At 41.0% G+C, this 18,351-nt stretch overlaps 3 protein-coding genes across 3 annotated transcripts; 1 reads left to right on the forward strand and 2 right to left on the reverse strand.

The window, feature by feature from the left end:
* Positions 1-440: 440 nt before the first annotated feature.
* On the reverse strand, positions 441-3,070 carry LOC136442941 (DNA-directed RNA polymerase II subunit RPB4). Its single transcript, XM_066439984.1, has 4 exons — positions 2,950-3,070; positions 2,172-2,352; positions 1,538-1,633; positions 441-1,193 (listed from the first exon to the last, which is right to left on the reverse strand). Exons 1-4 carry the CDS (start codon positions 3,020-3,022, stop codon positions 1,115-1,117), a joined length of 429 nt encoding a protein of 142 aa, XP_066296081.1. The 5' UTR covers positions 3,023-3,070; the 3' UTR covers positions 441-1,114.
* A 362-nt stretch (positions 3,071-3,432) lies between these two features.
* LOC136443256 (sperm-associated antigen 7 homolog) lies at positions 3,433-8,175 on the forward strand. Its single transcript, XM_066440420.1, has 7 exons — positions 3,433-3,564; positions 3,853-3,920; positions 4,486-4,574; positions 4,806-4,890; positions 5,956-6,048; positions 6,360-6,507; positions 7,079-8,175. Exons 1-7 carry the CDS (start codon positions 3,483-3,485, stop codon positions 7,207-7,209), a joined length of 696 nt encoding a protein of 231 aa, XP_066296517.1. The 5' UTR covers positions 3,433-3,482; the 3' UTR covers positions 7,210-8,175.
* On the reverse strand, positions 7,816-15,123 carry LOC136443255 (dipeptidase 1-like). Its single transcript, XM_066440419.1, has 10 exons — positions 14,899-15,123; positions 12,049-12,190; positions 11,593-11,725; positions 11,041-11,191; positions 10,581-10,647; positions 10,056-10,232; positions 9,688-9,784; positions 9,463-9,538; positions 9,016-9,151; positions 7,816-8,660 (listed from the first exon to the last, which is right to left on the reverse strand). The coding sequence occupies exons 1-10, from the start codon at positions 15,093-15,095 to the stop codon at positions 8,565-8,567; spliced, it is 1,272 nt and encodes a 423-aa protein (XP_066296516.1). The 5' UTR covers positions 15,096-15,123; the 3' UTR covers positions 7,816-8,564.
* Between the last annotated feature and the right edge of the window lie 3,228 nt (positions 15,124-18,351).

Here is an 18,351-nt window from a genome sequence, read left to right on the forward strand (position 1 = left end):
GAATACAGGACTAAAAGACCTGTTGGTCATGATATCATATTTCGTCGCCTCTAGTCTTTTATGATCTCAAAATGTGAAAATATAGGAAGCTTGTTTTTTTTGGCCCGCCTTGTTTTTTTTTCGCCCTATCTCATTAATTTTGGAGTCTGCAGAGGATGTCATCCATAAAATTTACTTGCTGTGGCCTTATCAAAAAAAACACAAAGCAATACAAAGGACTTACTAATTTATCACTAGCTAATAAAAAGCATTTGTAACAACAAATTTTTGGACTTTTTTTCCCATGAGCAAAAAGATGCTGGTTTATGTGTATGTAGAGGAATGTAACCCTAAACATATAATAGGATTTAAGGGTTTTGTTGCAAAAAATGGAAAGAATATTACTCATTGTAAAGGTATAACGAATACATGGTAACTTTTTTAACATCAATGCACTGAGAAAGATCACTGCATATGTTTCAAATTTTTTTGGATGTTTCAAAACAAGATCATTACATTATCAACAGAATCAAAAGGTCAACAAAAATTGACTTGTTCTTTTACCCTTTAACTCCCTATTTATTCAGTAAGACATGAACTTTAAAGAAAAGCACAGAAGAGAAGATCACATTCAAGAGTTACATGTATAAACAGTAAAGCATGTGTTTCAGAGCCACCTATCAAGTCTATCATGAAGTTCACTGAAAAGTTGACAATAAGAAGCTTGTTAATCTCTAATGTTTTCATCCATTAGATCTATTGTCATTTTGCATGGGCTAGATAATAGATGCTTTCTTCAACAAGGCTGTTACATGTATATTCAACTGCTATTTACATGGCTGCCTTCAACTTCAATAAGTAGATAAAAGTCCTCACAAAATACAGTTGTGGAGATGAAAATCAAAGACACAGGAATGCAAAAATCTGACAGACCTGCATCCATCTATTATTGGCTGAACTGCTAATTTTGATGGCCATACATGAAGACTTATCAACTTACATGGCAGATACAAATGTATATTCTTTAACTAACGTCTAACTGGCTAATAATACATAGAACAACAACCGAAGTTTAGGCATATTTTACACTTAAACAAAAATACAGATTAATGAAGAGAATGTCTGTTTTTCCATCCTAGTACTGGAAGCTCCTCTTGGTCTGGATGTCATCTAAAATTTGTTGTAGCTCCTCGTCTTCAAATCTGCCTTCAAGACTGTGGAAAGAAAAGGATTGTTGTCACTGTCAACCATGCATGCATCCAGATTCACATGTAGTTGAATAGAGATAAGACAACCGCACTCACTCAAAGGTTTAACAGTTAATGACTAACATCATACGTTTCACTCAACATTTTGAACATTTATATTGTGTGTAACCATAAAAAAAATACAAATTACATGTACATGTTAATGTCTGCCATATCTATGGAATAGGGGGCAGTGCCATACCAGAGCTGTAGCAAAGCTTTATTGCACTACAAGGTACTGTACTTAAAAAAAAAAAAACATTAAATGCTTCATCTCAATTAAGGATGACACAAGAAGAAGAAATACCCACCTTGGAATGAGTGATTTTGCCTCCTCGGCTGACTCTGGACAGAGGTTGGCCAGGGCTGCCAACTCAAACTTGTGGAGCTTCTTCTGCATCAGTAAACTGGGTGGGGAGAGGGAAAAACACACTGTGAAAAATCCCGAGCATGCACAGGGTCAAAGTTAAAGGCCCCTAACTCATGAGCAGTTGTCGTCTAGACCATGTTTGATACATGTTCAGCCTTCAGCTGTGTTTTGTTTATGTCTCAGGGGCCTTTAACTTTGACATATCACCAACAAAGTATCACACTACTGCACATGCTCAGTTCAAACCGTGAACCAGTTTATATTTCACTCCCTTTAAGTTTGAGTTGAAATTGAAAAGATATCATCGTGAAAACACATGTCCGAATGTAGAAGTGGGGTCGTGTTGCGCAACGGCAGAAGAAAGTGGTCCCGGGTTCGAAGCCTTCACTGATCTTGTGTCCTCAGGAAAGGCACTTTACACGACTTTCCCAACATGCCAGAATGGTCGTCATCAAGACCGTGGGCATTAAACTTTGAAGGCAAGACAAAGTACCTTGATTTGATTTACTGGATGGAGCTTTATGTACAGTTATATCATTTTGACTAATAAAAAAAAAATTTTTAAAAAGAAGTACCTTCTGACAGCGGCTATAGTTTCCCTGTTCTTGAACCTGCTGAAGCGTGACGTGTAGCCCAGCGTTTTCATGAAGACCTCCGACAACTCCTGCTCCTCCTCTGCACTCTCGTTCTGCTGTTTCCTGTGCTCCAGCAACATGTTCACTTCCGAGTTCAGGAGGGTTTCCGCATTCTCAAACTCTGGTGGTACAAGAAATAAAGGCTTCATGCAAAGTCCTCCATATTAAGCTGTTAGGTGCTACACCCCTTAAGTGGTTGCCAAAATTTGTGTCATAACTCCTACCTGTCGTTATTTAAAGTTCTAGCTTCTACCTGTCTTTGTTTTAGGACTCTAGCTGATGCTTGTCGTCGTTTTTGGGTTCTTACTTCTATTTGTCATTGTTTTATTCTAGAATTCTAGTTTCTACTTGTTGTTTTATAATCTCTGGAGTTCTAGCTTCTATTTGTTTTATTCTAGTACTAGTACTGGAGTTCGGAACTTCTAGCTTCTACTTGTCGCCGTTTAAGAGTTCTAGCTTCTAGTTGTCGTTGTTATCGAGTACGTTCAGAATGGAATTAAAAATCAGAAACCCTATCTTTCTATGTATATGAAACTCTTGACAAAACTGCACAATACCCCCCCCCCCCCACACACACACACACACAAAGCAACAACACGAGTACGATGTTTCATACACCCGTAACAACAGAATATTAGAGACAGAAACACCATAGTGTTCATATATGGATACATGAGACGTTAAGAAACGTTAAGATTGAATCAAATATCACAGTTACCCTTGGGAAACTGTAACTGGGCCGCGTCTTCTTCTATGTCAGCTCCTCCAGACTCATTCGCACTGGTCGCCATGTTTCTCACTACGGACTGGCTCACTAGTGTGTCAAGGGATGTTTTAAAACTCAATATATCATATTTCTCCCTGTTAGAAGACTAATGTCGATCATACTTCCAATTTCTTATGGGAAAATATTATTATACAAATTCTTAAGCGTATCTTATGTGCTATATGATTTCATATAAGATTTCTATTCATTATATAAATTTATTCACTCCTTTGATAAATGTGGGCTCGACTAAAGATGTTGGGGCGAACTATTCATATCATAGGGGTTACTATCTATGTTCGATGATAAATTTATAAATATTCATCATCAATATAAGCCTAATTATGAAAAAGTCTTTATTCAATAGTCTATTTTACTAATATAATTCCGTTATTCTGTTTATTATAGACAATTATACGCTTTTTCCAGTATAATGTAAAGGGTTTCCCCTCTTCAGTAGTGAGACCTGGCCATCTGTTTCCAAGATGGCAGACCTTCTAGGATCTATTTTGAGCTCGATGGAAAAACCTCCAACAATTGGGGAGGAGGAAAAGAAGAAAGCTAAAAGTAAGTCGGAGTTTACACCAGAGAAACGTCCTCGGAAAGAGAATGTTTTACAACCTGGTGAATAATGAAGAATTTGGTCGCACAGGAAGAAAACGTAGCCGGAATTATACCGGTTGCACATTCAACCTCTGTCACTGTCAGTACAATATTTATGATCAAAATAAAATAATTTTTGCCCGAATGAATAACAACGTATTATATGGGCACATATGGATTTTGTGGCCGCAAATCAAGTGTTGGAGCTCTTCTCATTATTTGATGTACTTTCTTTTGTCCCAATGAACACAGAACAACGTGAACAATTGGAGAAACTTCAAGCTCAAGAGAAGGCAGCCAAATCCAAGTTTAGGAAAAGGGTGAGACTTAATACATCTCATGTTACATTGCAAGAAGACTATGACACTTTTCAATAAAACATTCGTGGCGTAGTGGCAGGGTGTTTCGTACAGAACCTAGAGGTCCTGGGTTCGAATCCGGGGTCCCCTGACTGGTCCCGTTGACGTCGTGGCGGTTGTGCCCTTGGATAAGTTGGAAGATTCACTTTACACGAATTTTCTTCACTTCAAAGTTCACTCTGATGAAAATGAGTACCAAGCTTCAGTAATGGACGTCCTTGGACAGAATGTTAAATGGAGGTCCCATGTTTGAGGAGGGCCAAAATGCATCAAACTGTGCATGGCATGTACTATGTAGTATCCATTCAGTACTTTATGATGAACCCTACCAGCTCTTTAGTTGTCCACACTTAGTCCACAAATCAGATTTGATAGTACAGTACTACATTTAGTGCATATAAATTGCCATGGATGAGTTTTGCTGCTTGTTGCTCGAAATGTTTCAACATTTTAGAAAAGTATTTGATATTGTCATTGTCATTGTCTGAGTATCGTTACCAGTAATCTTATTCTGTCTTTTTCTCAGATAGTAGATGAGGTGAACAAGTTCATCAATGACAGCTCACGCACCAGGCACAAGTTCGAGGCCATGGACAAAATGGCCAGAACTATCGTGTAAGAAATAACAACATTTTGCATGTACAAATAGATGCCAGGTTACAAACAAATTGTTTTGGTGACCACTTCTGTGTAAAAAAAGAAAGTCAGATGTAGGAAGTTGTGATGTGTAGAGTTTGTCTTTTGTCCCGAAAATGCCAATTTCCCAATGCAATCTGCATGATATGATGTTTCATCTGGTATGTGATTGTTTGTAATAAATGTATTTTTTTCCTTTCTGATTTTCAGCCATGATGTTGTGGAGGTTGCAGGGCTCACTTCGTTTTCCTTTGGCGAGGATGAGAATGACAGATATGTAATGCTCTTTAAAAAGGTTGGCTCATGTTATTGTAATTACTCTCACTGACTCTTATATTCAACACCTTATTCTGTTTAAGCCAGGCAATGGTGATAGAAGTTAACCTGGCCTGGGTACCATCCTCCGTAGAAACTGCTGGCTCAATCGTTTCGCTTGCTTATCCGTGGTTAGCAAGCGAAAGGATCGAGCCAGTGGGTACTAAAGAGGATGGTACCTGTACCAAGGCTGAATAGAAATACCATGTACTAGTACATAATTATCTCCATGAAAAAAGACTTTTTCATGGGGATATTGTTTTGCGTGCGTTTGCCTGTGTGTTATCCTGTGTGTATGTTTGTGTCACCGGACGCTTAAAATCAGCATAACTGAAGAACGTGTGGATGGATTGTAATGATATTTGGTATGTGGGTAGGTGCTGGGAGGAGAAAGGTCAAGGTCGAGTTTAGGCCCCCTGGTATGTGTCACTAAAACTGCAATGGCGTATTTGTGAAAATATTCCAAGGAGAATAACTGAAGAAAGGAACAACAGATTTTCATGCTATTTGGTATGCAGGTGGGTTGGACAGAGATGTACAAACTGAAGTGCTAATTATGCAAATTGGGACTGAATTTGCACAAGTAATGAGGAATATCTACTCCTCCATTGTAGGTATGTGCTTTGAGGTCGCACCTGTCACATCTTCTTAAAATGTAGTTTGCTCAAACAGATATTTTATCATGCAGAAAGGCACCTGATGAGTTTGAGTTATAAATATCAGTTTAGCAGGGGTTTTTCTTAACTCATGCTCTGACCATTAGCCTCCTTTTAATACTCAAGGGAGAAGATTCTCTGAAAAGCCTAAAATTCAGATTGACCAGGGGTACTACTAGTAGTCACAGTCTTCAACTGTGACCTGTCTGACAGCAATTCTCCCCCTTAACAAGCCTCAGAATACCCCATCTTAACTTAGAATTATCTAAAGCTCCACACTGTGGCAGGGGAAAAACCCACACTATCCCCCTGCTTTAATAGTCGCTCTGCTCCAGAAAACTCTGTGTTAGAATCAAACTTTCCAGCTTCTGTTTTTCTCTGTGCTTCAGGAATTTGCCCCCTCGGATGAAGAACTGGAGGCCTACAGGAGGGGAGAGGAGTGGGACCCCAACAAGGCTGAAGAAATCAAGAGACTCAAAGAGGTAGATTTACCTTATACTGTTATAGTGGCATCATGGTTTCCTGTGGTTAGTGTTGTTGACTAAGAATCTAAAGGTTCTAGGCAAGAGCATCCTCACTGGATACATGTAGCTTTAAAGACACTTACAGTTAACTTACATGAGCAAGTGTTAGGTGTGACAGGTGTATCAGTGCGATATAACCAGCTGCTGGCATGCCATGTGCAAAGCTGGTGTGTTATGCCAAAGGGTGGCTAAACCGGCTATATGAATAGATTGTACTTACTGTAGAAAACTTAGGTTTGGTGAAATTTACTTACCACCTTATTCCCCAGGCACAAGTTGAAGAGGCGTCTTCCTCACAAGTCTCGCAGAAAGTTGTCCCCATGTCCAACTACAAGGATAAGTACAAGCACCTGATAGGAGACACCTCCGCCAAGGCTGCTGCACAGATCACTACTGCTAACAAGGCCTATGGTTTTGGTAAGTCCTCTCCTTACTGGGGCAATAGCTCAGGGGATGGAGGGCTTACTTTGTATTTGATAAGTCGCAGGTTCTAATCTTAGCCGGTTCATACAAAGACATGAAACAGGGTACATATTGCTTTCTCTGCTTAGGACTTATGAGAAAGAGAATGGTAGTTGAACACACACCACTACAGGTCGTGGACTAGCCCTCTGCTGTAGTGCTTGTACATCTGTGCCACCCAAGGGCTGTAGAAATGGAGATAGGCCTATACACCAAAAGATTTCAACTTAACTCAAGTCTTCTCTTTGTGTTAAACATTGTTTCATATCATGCTTATTGAGCAAAATGATATGGTAGTACATCAAACATTTCACACTATCAAGTATTTCACTCTTAGATCCACAAATCTTTATGTTTCTATCTAAACCATGGAATCAGTGCTCTTTGTGTACTCGGGGGTACATGATTCTTTTGGAAATGTTCATTAACAGCTTTATTGAAAAGGACATCTCTTTACAATGTAACCTGAAAGTATATTAAGTATCATTGCCCTAGTTGACTTTTAACCAATGTTTTCTTGTTTCAGTTCCAAGTGAGAACAAAAGAGATCAACGCTCCATTGAAGAGGTGCAAAATCAGATCAGAGCAAAGAAGAGACAAAAGACTGATGATCCAACTGCAGAGGCCACGCAGTCATCTTCTAATGAAGAGCAGTAATATGTCATACCATGGCTCAGATTCACTTACGGTATAGAATGCTTAAGAGTTATTGTATGTTCAAAAAGTTCATAATGAGTTGATTTTATATTTATTTCTTTATGTTTACCTTTGCCAAAGATGCTTATGTTTGCCAAGATTGTATGCCTCCATTTCATCTGCATTATTAATAAATAGATATATCTAATAAGTATGCAGCTGACTTCCTAAGATAGTTGGTCACAATTTAGCCTATGGCATTCTTCTTTGTTTGTCATCCACAATGAAGGTGAAGCATAATGCTTTTTCAATTAGCTAGTAGTGCAATGCGGCTTCACTACGGCTCTCGTTTTAGCCAAGCACACCGGATCACCCATACTCTTCTTAATAAGTGTGTTGGGTTCTTAAATGAGTAGAGGTATGACACCTGAGGTATTAAGGGTAAAGAAGTTATTATTTTTTGGAACAACCCTTCATAAAAGTGTATATTAGAATGCAATTGTATCTGTTTCATGATCAAATATCACCAAAATTAAATACATGTACTTCTTGGTAGCACAAAAATGAATAGTTGTATGGTAAAAGGTGTTAAGAAAATCTTAGAATAAGGAATACGAACATCAATACTCATTTTTGTAAGTTTATTTTCTTTAGCCAAGATGTGGGCAAAAAAAGCCACCAATTTGTATAAGTACCACTTTGATATACAAACCATTGCAAGTTTGAACTTAGAGAAATGTCAATGCAGTTTTTGGCAGAAGAAGTTATTTGAAGCCTATTCATAAAAGTTGATGTGATTCTGCAAAGTTACAAACAATAATGTTGTGTTAATCAGTTTGTCATCATACGTAAGTGTGTTGTTTAGTCTATACTAAACTAAACTATATACTGTACAATACATGTTGAGCATGTGGACACATGTCTGGATTGTCAAAAATTGAATTGAAGTTGTACAGTTTTTGTCAAAGAATAAAGTATGGATGTTAACTTTATGTTAGCATCATAGAAGCTTGGTAAAATATATGTGAAATCATGCGTAATCATTTAACCCTGTATATGGCTTGAAAACAAGATATTCAAACTTCAGTTCAGTTGTTAGTATTATGTACATCCTCATGTTAAAACATTTCTAAAAACTTGGAACAGTTTGTTAGTTTGTCCTGTAAGTCATCACTTTTATATTAGGACCAAAGGTCTAAGAAAAACTATAGCAACCTTCAGTTTCTACAGCTAAAAGCCATGAGCATCAGGAGTGGACAACATAAAATTTATGGCTGTCCAGTCTTAAGCTTCTCTTGATATGGCGCCATCTAGCAATTATGTCTCAAACTAAAGCTCTATGAAAGAGACTAGTCCTAGATCTCATTTTCAGTGTACTATATATTATAGGTTCTGCACGTCTCGTTCGCAACGGCTTGCTCGGGGATCAGGTCATCCAGTGGGTCCGTGGTGCGACGAAGGTTGCGACTGACCTACGAGAAAAAACGAAAGTATACATGTAGTTAGATAATCTGGTAATTACAGTACACTGCACGTGGTTCGGAGTGGTTGATGGGGTTCAAAATGTTGCATGTTACCATGTACGCAAGTGGTAGGAAGCCCCGACGTGGACAGGGATGTAGAAAAAGCCCTGTCAATCAGGTGTATCAAAAATTCTACCGTTGGGAAACTTTCCTCAAATAGATTTAATTTCAAGCAAATCATCTAGACAAACTACACTGGAACAACATTAGGCGGTTTCAAATACAACATGCACATTGTATCCCTTACTTTGAAAAGATGTACATTTGTATCCCTTATTTGGAAAACAAAACAAAGTTTATGTACCTCTTCTGTTTTCTTGAAGACGCGGATGAGGTTCAGTCCCAGCAGTTTCTTTATCTGTTCGTCCGTCCAGCCGCGGACGATCAGCTCCTCCATCAAGTTGGGATACGTGGAGACGTCTTCAAGTCCTTCCGGCACTCTGAGGAGGAACATTTGACAGATTGAAGGAAAATCCCACAAGGAAGTACGAATGTGTTGCACACATTATATTAATAATACATGTACAATTTACGGTATATACAAGCATAAACCTGTGTCCAAAATAGCTGTAGCTCAACAAGAAAATATACAAGACTTCTTGGACAAATGTTTTAAATTTTCATCACTCAGATATCAGATTGCAAATTTTATTTAGTTTGCTAACGGTCGACCAAAAAAGGCCAGAGTCGGCAGGGTTTTTTTTCTAGGCTCGGTCGTTTTTTTCCCAGGCCCTGTAATCAAGAGACGTACCTCTCCACGCCATCGTAGTCTGCTCCCATGCCTACATAGTCTTCTCCCGCTACCCGCTTGATATAGTCACAGTGATCTAAGGGAAGATGTTAAAAGATAGTTTTACATAGAACAATATACAAAGTAGAGGATGAAAAAGTCTGATGTTAGAGCTAGTGTAAGACAGTGCATAGAATTGCATCTTCACATAGAAAATACAGGAACAGGCCCTTAAGATACAAGTACCTGCGACGTGTCTGATGTTGGTGGTTGGAGTCTTGTTCGGGCCACAGTTGATGTAGTCGTTGTAGAAGTTCACCATGACTACACCTTTGTTCTGTTTCTGTGAACGGATGCAACATTTCTTTAAAAATAACGTCATAATTGTTTACTCAAGACTACAAGCAGAGACTGAAATGCTCAACAAATCAACCTTTTCAATCATCTTCTTCATGAAACGATTTGAATAAACTTTAGTATGTGTCCAACTATCTCTAAACTATCTCTATGTCTTCGAATGTAAATCTACGGAAGCTTTTTCGCTACAATACACCTACATTCCTGGCCCACTTTGTCTTATTTTACTCAGCTGTTTAAAGCAAGAGGGAACTTACCATTCTCTCCAGCACGTCGTCGGGCACGTTCCTGGTGTGGTTGCAGAGCGCGTAGGCCGAGGAGTGGCTGAAGATGACGGGAGCCTGCGTCACGTCCAGCGCGTCGTGCATGGTCTTAAAGGACACGTGAGACAGGTCCACCAACATGCCCAGTCGGTTCATCTCCTTGATAACCAGCTTCAAGAAGTAGACAAAGAATTTTAATACACAATTGTCTAAAAAAAAGACGTTCGCGAACTGAGGAGATTTAAGTAAAAGTTTATCTTCAAAGTCCTGCACACACCATATGGTGTATAGGGCGGCGCCAATCATTTCCTTAGCCCATGGGTCACGCAGCTCTAGATCTGATCGTCTATTGTGTGTTTCCCACAAGTGCCGAGAGATAAATGACAAACAAGCATTATGTATCATTTTAAAGTCTTCGGTATTACTCAGTCGGGGAATCGAACAAGACCTAGGTACCGGAGGCAAGGGGAGCATTCCACCTAATAGACTATTACTGCTTAGGAGAACTGAGGAGGTTACCTTTCCATAATCGGTCAGGCCGTTGTGCTCTGGGACTTCCTTCCCCGTTTCACGCCAGTCGTCAGCCCTTTAGAAAAAGAAAAGTAATTTAGCATCTAGAGAGATAAATGTAAAGTGATCATGAAACGAGAAATACACTTGGGTGGAAGGGTGGGTTCATTTAATCTTCAAATAGCTCTGTGGCATTCAGCTGTAGCTCGTAACTGTTTTTGTTGTCTTTCGGTGAACTGAGTGTGGTGTGTAGTGCGACAGCGTCACAAAAGGCGTACGAAACGCTACCAAAAAAGACCCACCAGTGTTCTGTTCCCGGTACAGCAGAGTTATGTGCTCTATCTTGATTCTTTGTAACATTGGTGGCAGCGGTGGGATCAGTGTGAGGCTTCTATCTAATTTATATATGTCCAACACAAACTGAGGCCGAAAGCATGCACGCATCGGTTTGGAGAAGAGTTGAACTGACCATGGCGTATTGCAGCTGTGTGTGACCGTCATGTACCGGACCCCCAGGTCGTAGAACATGCGCAGTGTCGCCAGGCTGCTGTCCAGGGCGTGCCCTCCCTCCATGCCGATCAGACTCCCGATCTTTCCCGCTCTGAAGGCGTCCCAGATTCCTGGGAAACAAAATACAGATGAATGGCCTTTAGCGTAGAGAGGTGCAGAGGAAGGCCAAAAAGTGAGAAACGTGAGTGAAAGGCAACAGGGAGAAATAAAAGGTGCCTTGGTGGAACTAATGATGGGAGAAAAGAGGGAAGGAAGGAAGGGATGACAGAGAGAACAAAAGAAGAAAAAGAAGTGGAACTAAGGAAGGAAGAAAAGATGGGAGTAAAATGAAAACGAAAGTGGGACAGAAAGAAAGGTGGGACTAAGTAAGAAAGGCACTGGGCAAGATTGAACGAAGGGAAGAAGGTCCGTAAAAAAACTTGAATCGCAGTAAAAAAATCATTTTGAAATAGAAGAGAAATAGGGGGTATAATTTACACGAATTTTGATAAACCATAGTTATATTTCTGACCTTCAGCTGTGGTCACAAACTGGAACACATCCGGGTACCTCTCCACGAACCGCTTGATGACGTCGACCTGGCCCAGATGCCTGCGTACCGAGTCTTTGTACTGGGAGTCACACGTCACGTAAGCAGCCCAGAACTTTGTTTGTAAAACAACAAGAAAAGGCAGTAGGTCATTTCATTACCTGCGCAATATGACGTCTTTTCGAATTCTTTCAAAAGGACATCGTTAGATATTTTAGTTACTGAAATGAGTGATATGGCTGGAGACGTCACAGAAGCAGTTGATTGGTCGATCGTTCCTTGATGAAGACTGGAGCTGATCAGTCGAATATTTAGGTATAAAGTCTCACGTTTTGTGTGTTAGCAATTGTAGTCAAATTTGATTCAGAATGACTTTTACCAAGGAGATTAAAAACAGATGAACTTTCAAGTGGGGATAACAGGTTCAACTGCACGTACCTGCGCGCCGACCATCCCCTCCCGTAGCCTGGGTATGTCGGTGTGAGAGTGGTTGTAGAGGGGACGCATGTCCTGGGCCAGGTTCAGCCGCCCCAGTCTGTTGTTATAATATTTCTGCATCTTCCAGGGCCAGTCGTTATGTCTGCGGGGAGGGGGGAGTCAAAACGTAAGACGGGCTGGAGAAAAAAGAGTGCTCCGTATCTGTTATTTCATTTTCTTTTGCCAATTATGTTATGATTTCAGGTCTGTGAGTGTTTGTGTCTGTATGTTTGTGTATCTTTTGGTTTGTTTTCCTTTGTTTGTTTGTTTGTTTTCAAAGAGCATAACTCGTGGATGGGTCTTTACGATTTGTGTTTTTGATTCATGTTTGATTTCTTTCATTTGCGTTGTCCCATAATGCGAAACAACTGCGACCTCATACCTTCGCCAAATGATGTTTACCTCTACAACTGACGTATTCTAAAGGTCTTCTCTACTGAAAACGGCAAGCTGCGACGTAATACCAAGTCGGAATGTTCTTGACCTTATAACCCTCCACTGGTTCAACTGCAGGGCAGCTGTTGGTTTGGGTTAAGTACAGGCCAAGGTCACGTGAATAGTTAACTAGCGAACGAATTAGAAGGGACATCAAAAGGCCATGTGTTAGTTGTTACAGTCACATATACTAGTTTCGTTTTATATATAAATGTCACGAGTATATTAGGTACTTATAGCCTGACGAAATCAAGCTTCTAGCGGCCCTTCTACTGGTCAGGTCCCTCTCGGGGTAGCCTTAATTAAATAGCTTGTTACCAGAGATATCCTGATTCTCATTCATACAAATGTACTAGGGGGGCATGTTGGCCCAAGAGCCGAGAACTGGGCTTATATATCCTCTAGAAACAGTCTGGCATCCAGGTAGACTACTAGTATCGGGGAGGAGGCCAAGCCCCCCGACAGCTAGCCTGGATCATGCCAGACCCTCGCGATCGCGCAAAAGAGGATAAGGATAACTTTTTGGGCTTTTTAGCCTTCTTTGCAAGCCTCCCAGGCGCCGGCGATAATTTTTGGGGCCCGGAGCGCTGATTCGCTATTTTCAACTTATCGGGGCCAGGGTCTTTAGTCTTAGAACCCGTATTGTTGGAGAACCCGTATTGCCGCCTTTGGGTTAAAGTTAGGGTTAAAATTACCACGTCCCACCATTGTGACGCACGTCTCTCCCTTTTGGTAATACTGAAAACCTCAAAGCAACTTGTTGGGGCAAATATTTGGCAGGGACAGAAATTTGGCTTGACACGGATTGGTGTCCCCAGCTGGGTTATGTTACACCAAGGAGGTCATACTCATAGGCAGAGGGCGGGTTCACTACTCCTCAAGTAGAGGTTCGGCTCTGGCTGGATTGACGTGGTTTGGGGCGTTTTTGTCGGGCTGTCTATTTTGTCCCGTTTTCTTTATGTCGCCAACCCAAAGCGGGACAAAGTAGAAAGCCCGCCAAAAACACCTAAAAACACGTCAAATTCCAGGCAGGGCCGAAAGTCTGCTTGAAGTAGGGTTGAGTGTAGGTTGACTGTTGAACCTTCCAGTATCCTTGACCTGCTTTCATGCCGAGGGAGGATCGATCTAAAATACCATCCATATCTGAAATTCCCAGTTACAAGGTCTTGCTAATCTCAAAATTCAGTCGAAGAAAAGGGATGCAAAACATATATATAGACAGGGAGAGCAGACTTTTCTTGAATTAAAAGACAGTTTTGAGGAAGATAATTCTTGTCGCTTCTGTCAGTTTACAATTTTGGTATCTTTGCTGTAAATATTACGAAATTGGCGTAACGGTTTCCTATCAACTTGTTATTATCAATATTCAATATCATTATCATTATCATTATGAAACTACATTACATAGTAACATTCCCTGTCTATTTGCAGTGTAGAGGCCAAAGTTAAACTATAATTCCGTCTATCAAAAGTTCAGAACTTCATATTCCTTTTCTGTTTTCACGGGAAAGTGTCATGACTCATGAATGAATGATCCATGATTTTACATCAGACTCGGTCTACATTACAATTGCATTGTGACAAGGAAGTTTTAACAAGGAAGTACGAAAAGCGTGTGACTGTGAACGCGCTAACCAGTAGCACATGTCTGTAACTCTTGCACTGAAACCCACAGTCACCCAAGGGAGGTCTTGTATTTCTCGACATGCTGGGAGAGCAATTTTCTCTCTCTGGGTGTCTAAATCGTCATGAATAGCCCCACTCACAGTTCGGTCTGCACTTTCTATGACCTTTTACTTCTTCTTCATTCTATAAAAATCCAAGTTTTACGGGCTCTGGTTGTTCAAAAAGGTCTCCACGATTTTATCCATTCTAACAACAACAACAACAACAGTAAAACAGCTTTAGGGATCCTTCGGGAAATCAAGGAAAATTGGAGTCGTTTAGAAATTAGATATCATTCACGTGAGTGGGCGTTTGGCACAGCTTGCAAGAAAACACAACAACATCTTGCAAAGCTTTGTCCATTTTTGCCCAAAAAAGTTATGCTCTACTGTCACATACATTATAACAACACATACTACTATATTTGGGCTGACTTCTTCCGTGAGGGATCGATGATACTAAAATTAACAAGTAAAAGTTTTCAAGTTGTCGACACCACACGTACACGTGCAACTAGCAAGAAGCCGGAAACAAGTCAACTTTGACTTTATCTGGAAGTTTTATGTGATGAAAGAAGTTTCAAAGTACATGCATTAAACACAACAGCTACATGTAAATAAAAGTTAATGATAGACGAAAACATAACTAGAGATCCAAAATCACAGGGATAAGAGACAAATCGTAAGGGAAGTTGGAAAGCACGTTACCCACCCATCGACCAAGGGGACCTCCGACATCAGTTTACGGGCTCTGTCCATGTTGGTGTCCCGCCTGTGTAGAGACAACGGTACGGCAACCGCTATCACCACCGCAACAAGCACCAAGATACCTAAAACTATCAACAACAGCCTATTCCGGCTGGTCGCACTGGAGACGCCCTCGTTCCCTGTTCTTTTGTACGTCGCCATTGTTCTCAAGTTTAGGGGGAGATCACTTGATATCGAGGAAGGGTGCTGTGTCCAGTGTAACAGCATGGGTATCATCCTCCGCAATTACCGCTGCCCCTCCCCTTCCGTGGCCGTCGCTAATTTGTAGCATTCGTAAGTCGCTGTACTTTTGTTGTGTCAATAAAGATTGTTTATACTGTCTTCAGCAATCCTAACCCGGATTCAGATATACTGCGATTTACCTTTTACGATTCTTTGATGTGATAAAGTTTATATGCTATCAGCATCAGGACCGCCTTTTGCGTTGCATAATGGAACGTCCCTACTTGGTGTATCTATTTCTCGCCATGAAGGCTGCAGTTAGGGGGACTTGGCGCGAATCTGTTGTATCTAACCCGGATGTTGGCTGTCATCCCAAGCAGAACCGATCTTTTCCAGGGAATCTTGTGACTGGCATGACGCAAGAGCGGGTCTTTTTCTCTGCATTGCTTAGAGAAATCCTTAGATATTAGACAATTCCATGCTGCAGTTCAAACAACAATCCACTTGTCATACCTCCTTCCTTCCTTCCACACCGTGACAGTCGCGCACACTTCAAACTTACCCATAATGAGTCAGCGGGCAGTAAGTGACGTTTGATACAAAAGTATCCGTCGTGTTTCCCATAGAAGTTTACATACATGTATCTTAATCTCTAGGCAGATCTAACGGTTGCAAAGACCGTATCTAACTGGAAAAAGGAGTTTTATTGCAACCCAGGTTGCAATAAAAACTCCTTTTGCCTGTTGGATACGGTCTTTGCAACCGTTAGATCTGCTTGGAGATTACAAGTATCTGCCATTCACAGATTTTAAGGTTTGTCGAAACTTGATAGAATTAACCGTTCGGAACTGCCCATTCCTCGACGAAAATCTTATCTCCCACTGGTTGTGGCAAGAAAGACAGACGATGCTGGTAGCCAGTAACCCCGCCTATGCTAAAAACGCAAGACCACAAAAAACCAAAGAGACACGTCTGCAGCTTGCAATCTTTTATTTGCAGTTTTTCATCATGCAGAAGACGACCATACATGTTCATGTTGTTCAGGATTTGACAAGCACTGGAATATAGGTTGCGAAAATTGCAAAGATTGTATGTGACGAAAACAACTTTGTTGGCGTATAATAAGTGTAATATTCGCGTCTAGTGCGCTGTTTTTACCAGACTATCATTTTACTGTTTCGATGTTTCTATTTTGGAATTTGGGAAGAGATCTTTAAAACAACTAATCCTGTTTCCTTGTTAAATTATATTTTGTACACTGTTGTGGCGAATTTTCAATAAATGAAACATAGCACTACGCATACTAGTAGTATGTTTTACCATTTTTGCTCCCGAATCATGCATGTTCTTCATCTTTTTCTCGAGATCTATCATTCATTCTCGCCCTTGGTAGCTTACTATCGGAATATCAAACAACCAGTCTACACTTTCCACTATGCTTTCTATTTGTAAAAGGCGAATTTCGCTAAAGTCGTTGTCCTTGCGGAGGAGATTGACAGCCGTCTGTGATCACGTGGCGAACACGTGATGGTCACATGGTCCTCCTGACTATCCTGCAAATACAATATTCAAGGAGACACATTTGAATGAAGACCATGAAGCACCAAAATTAGATGTGTATAACCTATGGCTTCGAATTTATGATTAAAAACATGAGCCATGATGTAGATGTATAATTTGAAAGACAGCGAAAGTTAGAAAACACACAACATTTACAAGACTTACAAAATACAACTCTTGATGGAATCCGATGTAATTCTAAACTACTATGAATATAGTGTGAGGGTTTTGGTCGTTCAAAGACAGGTTGCTGACCGGTCAAGCCCCCTCTCACTGGACCCGCGACGCGTTGGCGACCTCGCTGCGTCCTAGATTGAATTTGAGTTAGCCTTGACTTTACAATGGGAATACCATGCAAAACGTACAAGTATGACTACAAAAGAAACAAATCACACAAAGCGTAAAAAGATTCGTTTTTTACCGATGAAATTCGTTTAGCGCTGTGTCAAATCGCTCGGTCGCAGCGAGGTCGCCAGCGCGTCGCGGGTCCAGTGAGAGGGGGTCTTCGCCGCCACAGCGGAAAGGAGATATTAGGCAAAAGCACGGAATTTGAAGCTTCGGTAAAATCGGACTGATGCATGGTGGAAAGAAAATGTGTAAATCATCTTGACCGTTTCATCATTCAGTTTCCTCTAGCACGTCACTCAGACGGGTATCCACATCCCGATTCTCCAGCTCCCTGGCCATTTCCAGCTCCCTGGCCATCTCACGACGGGCCAGTCGACGGTCCAACATCGCCCTGATAGATTCGGCGCCACGCTCTGAGTAAAAGAGTTTTAAATTAGGGACATTAAACATTTCTCAGCGTTTTTTGTTATTCATCTAACATATTACTACAAGCCTTCAGTAGAGCAAAATATGTTTCTTAATCCATGAATGACTGTTTTCTTACCCATGCCTCTGCCAAGCCTAAAGTAGCTGTCAGCAGCCATCATCTGGGACGAGATGACCAGGACAACAAGAAGAAACACCAGGGTTGTCTTCATCTGTAGTAAAGACAAGACGAGATTTATGCTTTTGTATCTAAAGCTCACTACGTCTTGGTTACCTTCGACTCTGCCCATTTAAGGCGGGGCAGCAAGTTTGCATCGATTTCTAGCCGGTCGAAATCAAGATAATCGTTACTTCGCCAACTACCGGGTACCACTATGTTTCTGAAGGAAGAAAACAAATTACAAATGTCAGATAAACGCTCTGATCTCTCTGAGGCCGTTCTAGTAGACAAAGAGACTCAATATTGTGACTGTAGGGCCACTGGAACTGTCCCAGTCCTAAAGGGAAAGTAAACTTCGGAAAGACCTTTGCCGTTTGCATGTCGTCTAAATTTGACATCAGTGATGGGGTCTGCCGTCGTTCACAGATGAATAGCCGGTAACACCAACAGGCCACTTCTTGTGTGTCCAGCCCTGCCCAGGTTTGGTCTTTTTCCGGAATTCCAAACGGTCACCGTTCCTTCCAACTGGACTGACCAAAGCTGGACAGGGCTGGATGCCAGGTAAGGGCCCGGGCACATTTGCCGCACAATCACAAACTGAAGATATTCTTGAGATAGTTGTGTCAAAGTAAATTCCTCTGTCTTCTTGCCAAAAATGCTGGTTTTGTTCAAATGTGCGACATCAAGATCGTTCCACGAACTACGACAAATTTGACCCCGCCGTACGTAATCATACAGTTC

Source organism: Branchiostoma lanceolatum, chromosome 10 (genome assembly GCF_035083965.1).
Source record: "Branchiostoma lanceolatum isolate klBraLanc5 chromosome 10, klBraLanc5.hap2, whole genome shotgun sequence".
Classification (NCBI taxonomy): domain Eukaryota; kingdom Metazoa; phylum Chordata; class Leptocardii; order Amphioxiformes; family Branchiostomatidae; genus Branchiostoma; species Branchiostoma lanceolatum.

What these genes read in the sequence shown, in the direction of transcription:
- LOC136442941 (XM_066439984.1), bottom strand. Translation starts at nt 3,022, where the DNA reads ATGGCGACCAGTGCGAATGAGTCTGGAGGAGCTGACATAGAAGAAGAC. An exon ending in CCAGTTACAGTTTCCCAAGG is followed by an intron (nt 2,353 to 2,949) that starts GTAACTGTGATA and finishes TTGTACCACCAG; the next exon opens with AGTTTGAGAATGCGGAAACC. An exon ending in ACTATAGCCGCTGTCAGAAG is followed by an intron (nt 1,634 to 2,171) that starts GTACTTCTTTTT and finishes CTCCCCACCCAG; the next exon opens with TTTACTGATGCAGAAGAAGC.
- LOC136443256 (XM_066440420.1), top strand. Translation starts at nt 3,483, where the DNA reads ATGGCAGACCTTCTAGGATCTATTTTGAGCTCGATGGAAAAACCTCCA. An exon ending in ATGTAATGCTCTTTAAAAAG is followed by an intron (nt 4,891 to 5,955) that starts GTTGGCTCATGT and finishes TCTGTGCTTCAG; the next exon opens with GAATTTGCCCCCTCGGATGA. An exon ending in TAACAAGGCCTATGGTTTTG is followed by an intron (nt 6,508 to 7,078) that starts GTAAGTCCTCTC and finishes TTCTTGTTTCAG; the next exon opens with TTCCAAGTGAGAACAAAAGA.
- LOC136443255 (XM_066440419.1), bottom strand. Translation starts at nt 15,095, where the DNA reads ATGGCGACGTACAAAAGAACAGGGAACGAGGGCGTCTCCAGTGCGACC. An exon ending in GCCTGACCGATTATGGAAAG is followed by an intron (nt 10,233 to 10,580) that starts GTAACCTCCTCA and finishes TACTTCTTGAAG; the next exon opens with CTGGTTATCAAGGAGATGAA. An exon ending in ACGACGTGCTGGAGAGAATG is followed by an intron (nt 9,785 to 10,055) that starts GTAAGTTCCCTC and finishes ATCCGTTCACAG; the next exon opens with AAACAGAACAAAGGTGTAGT.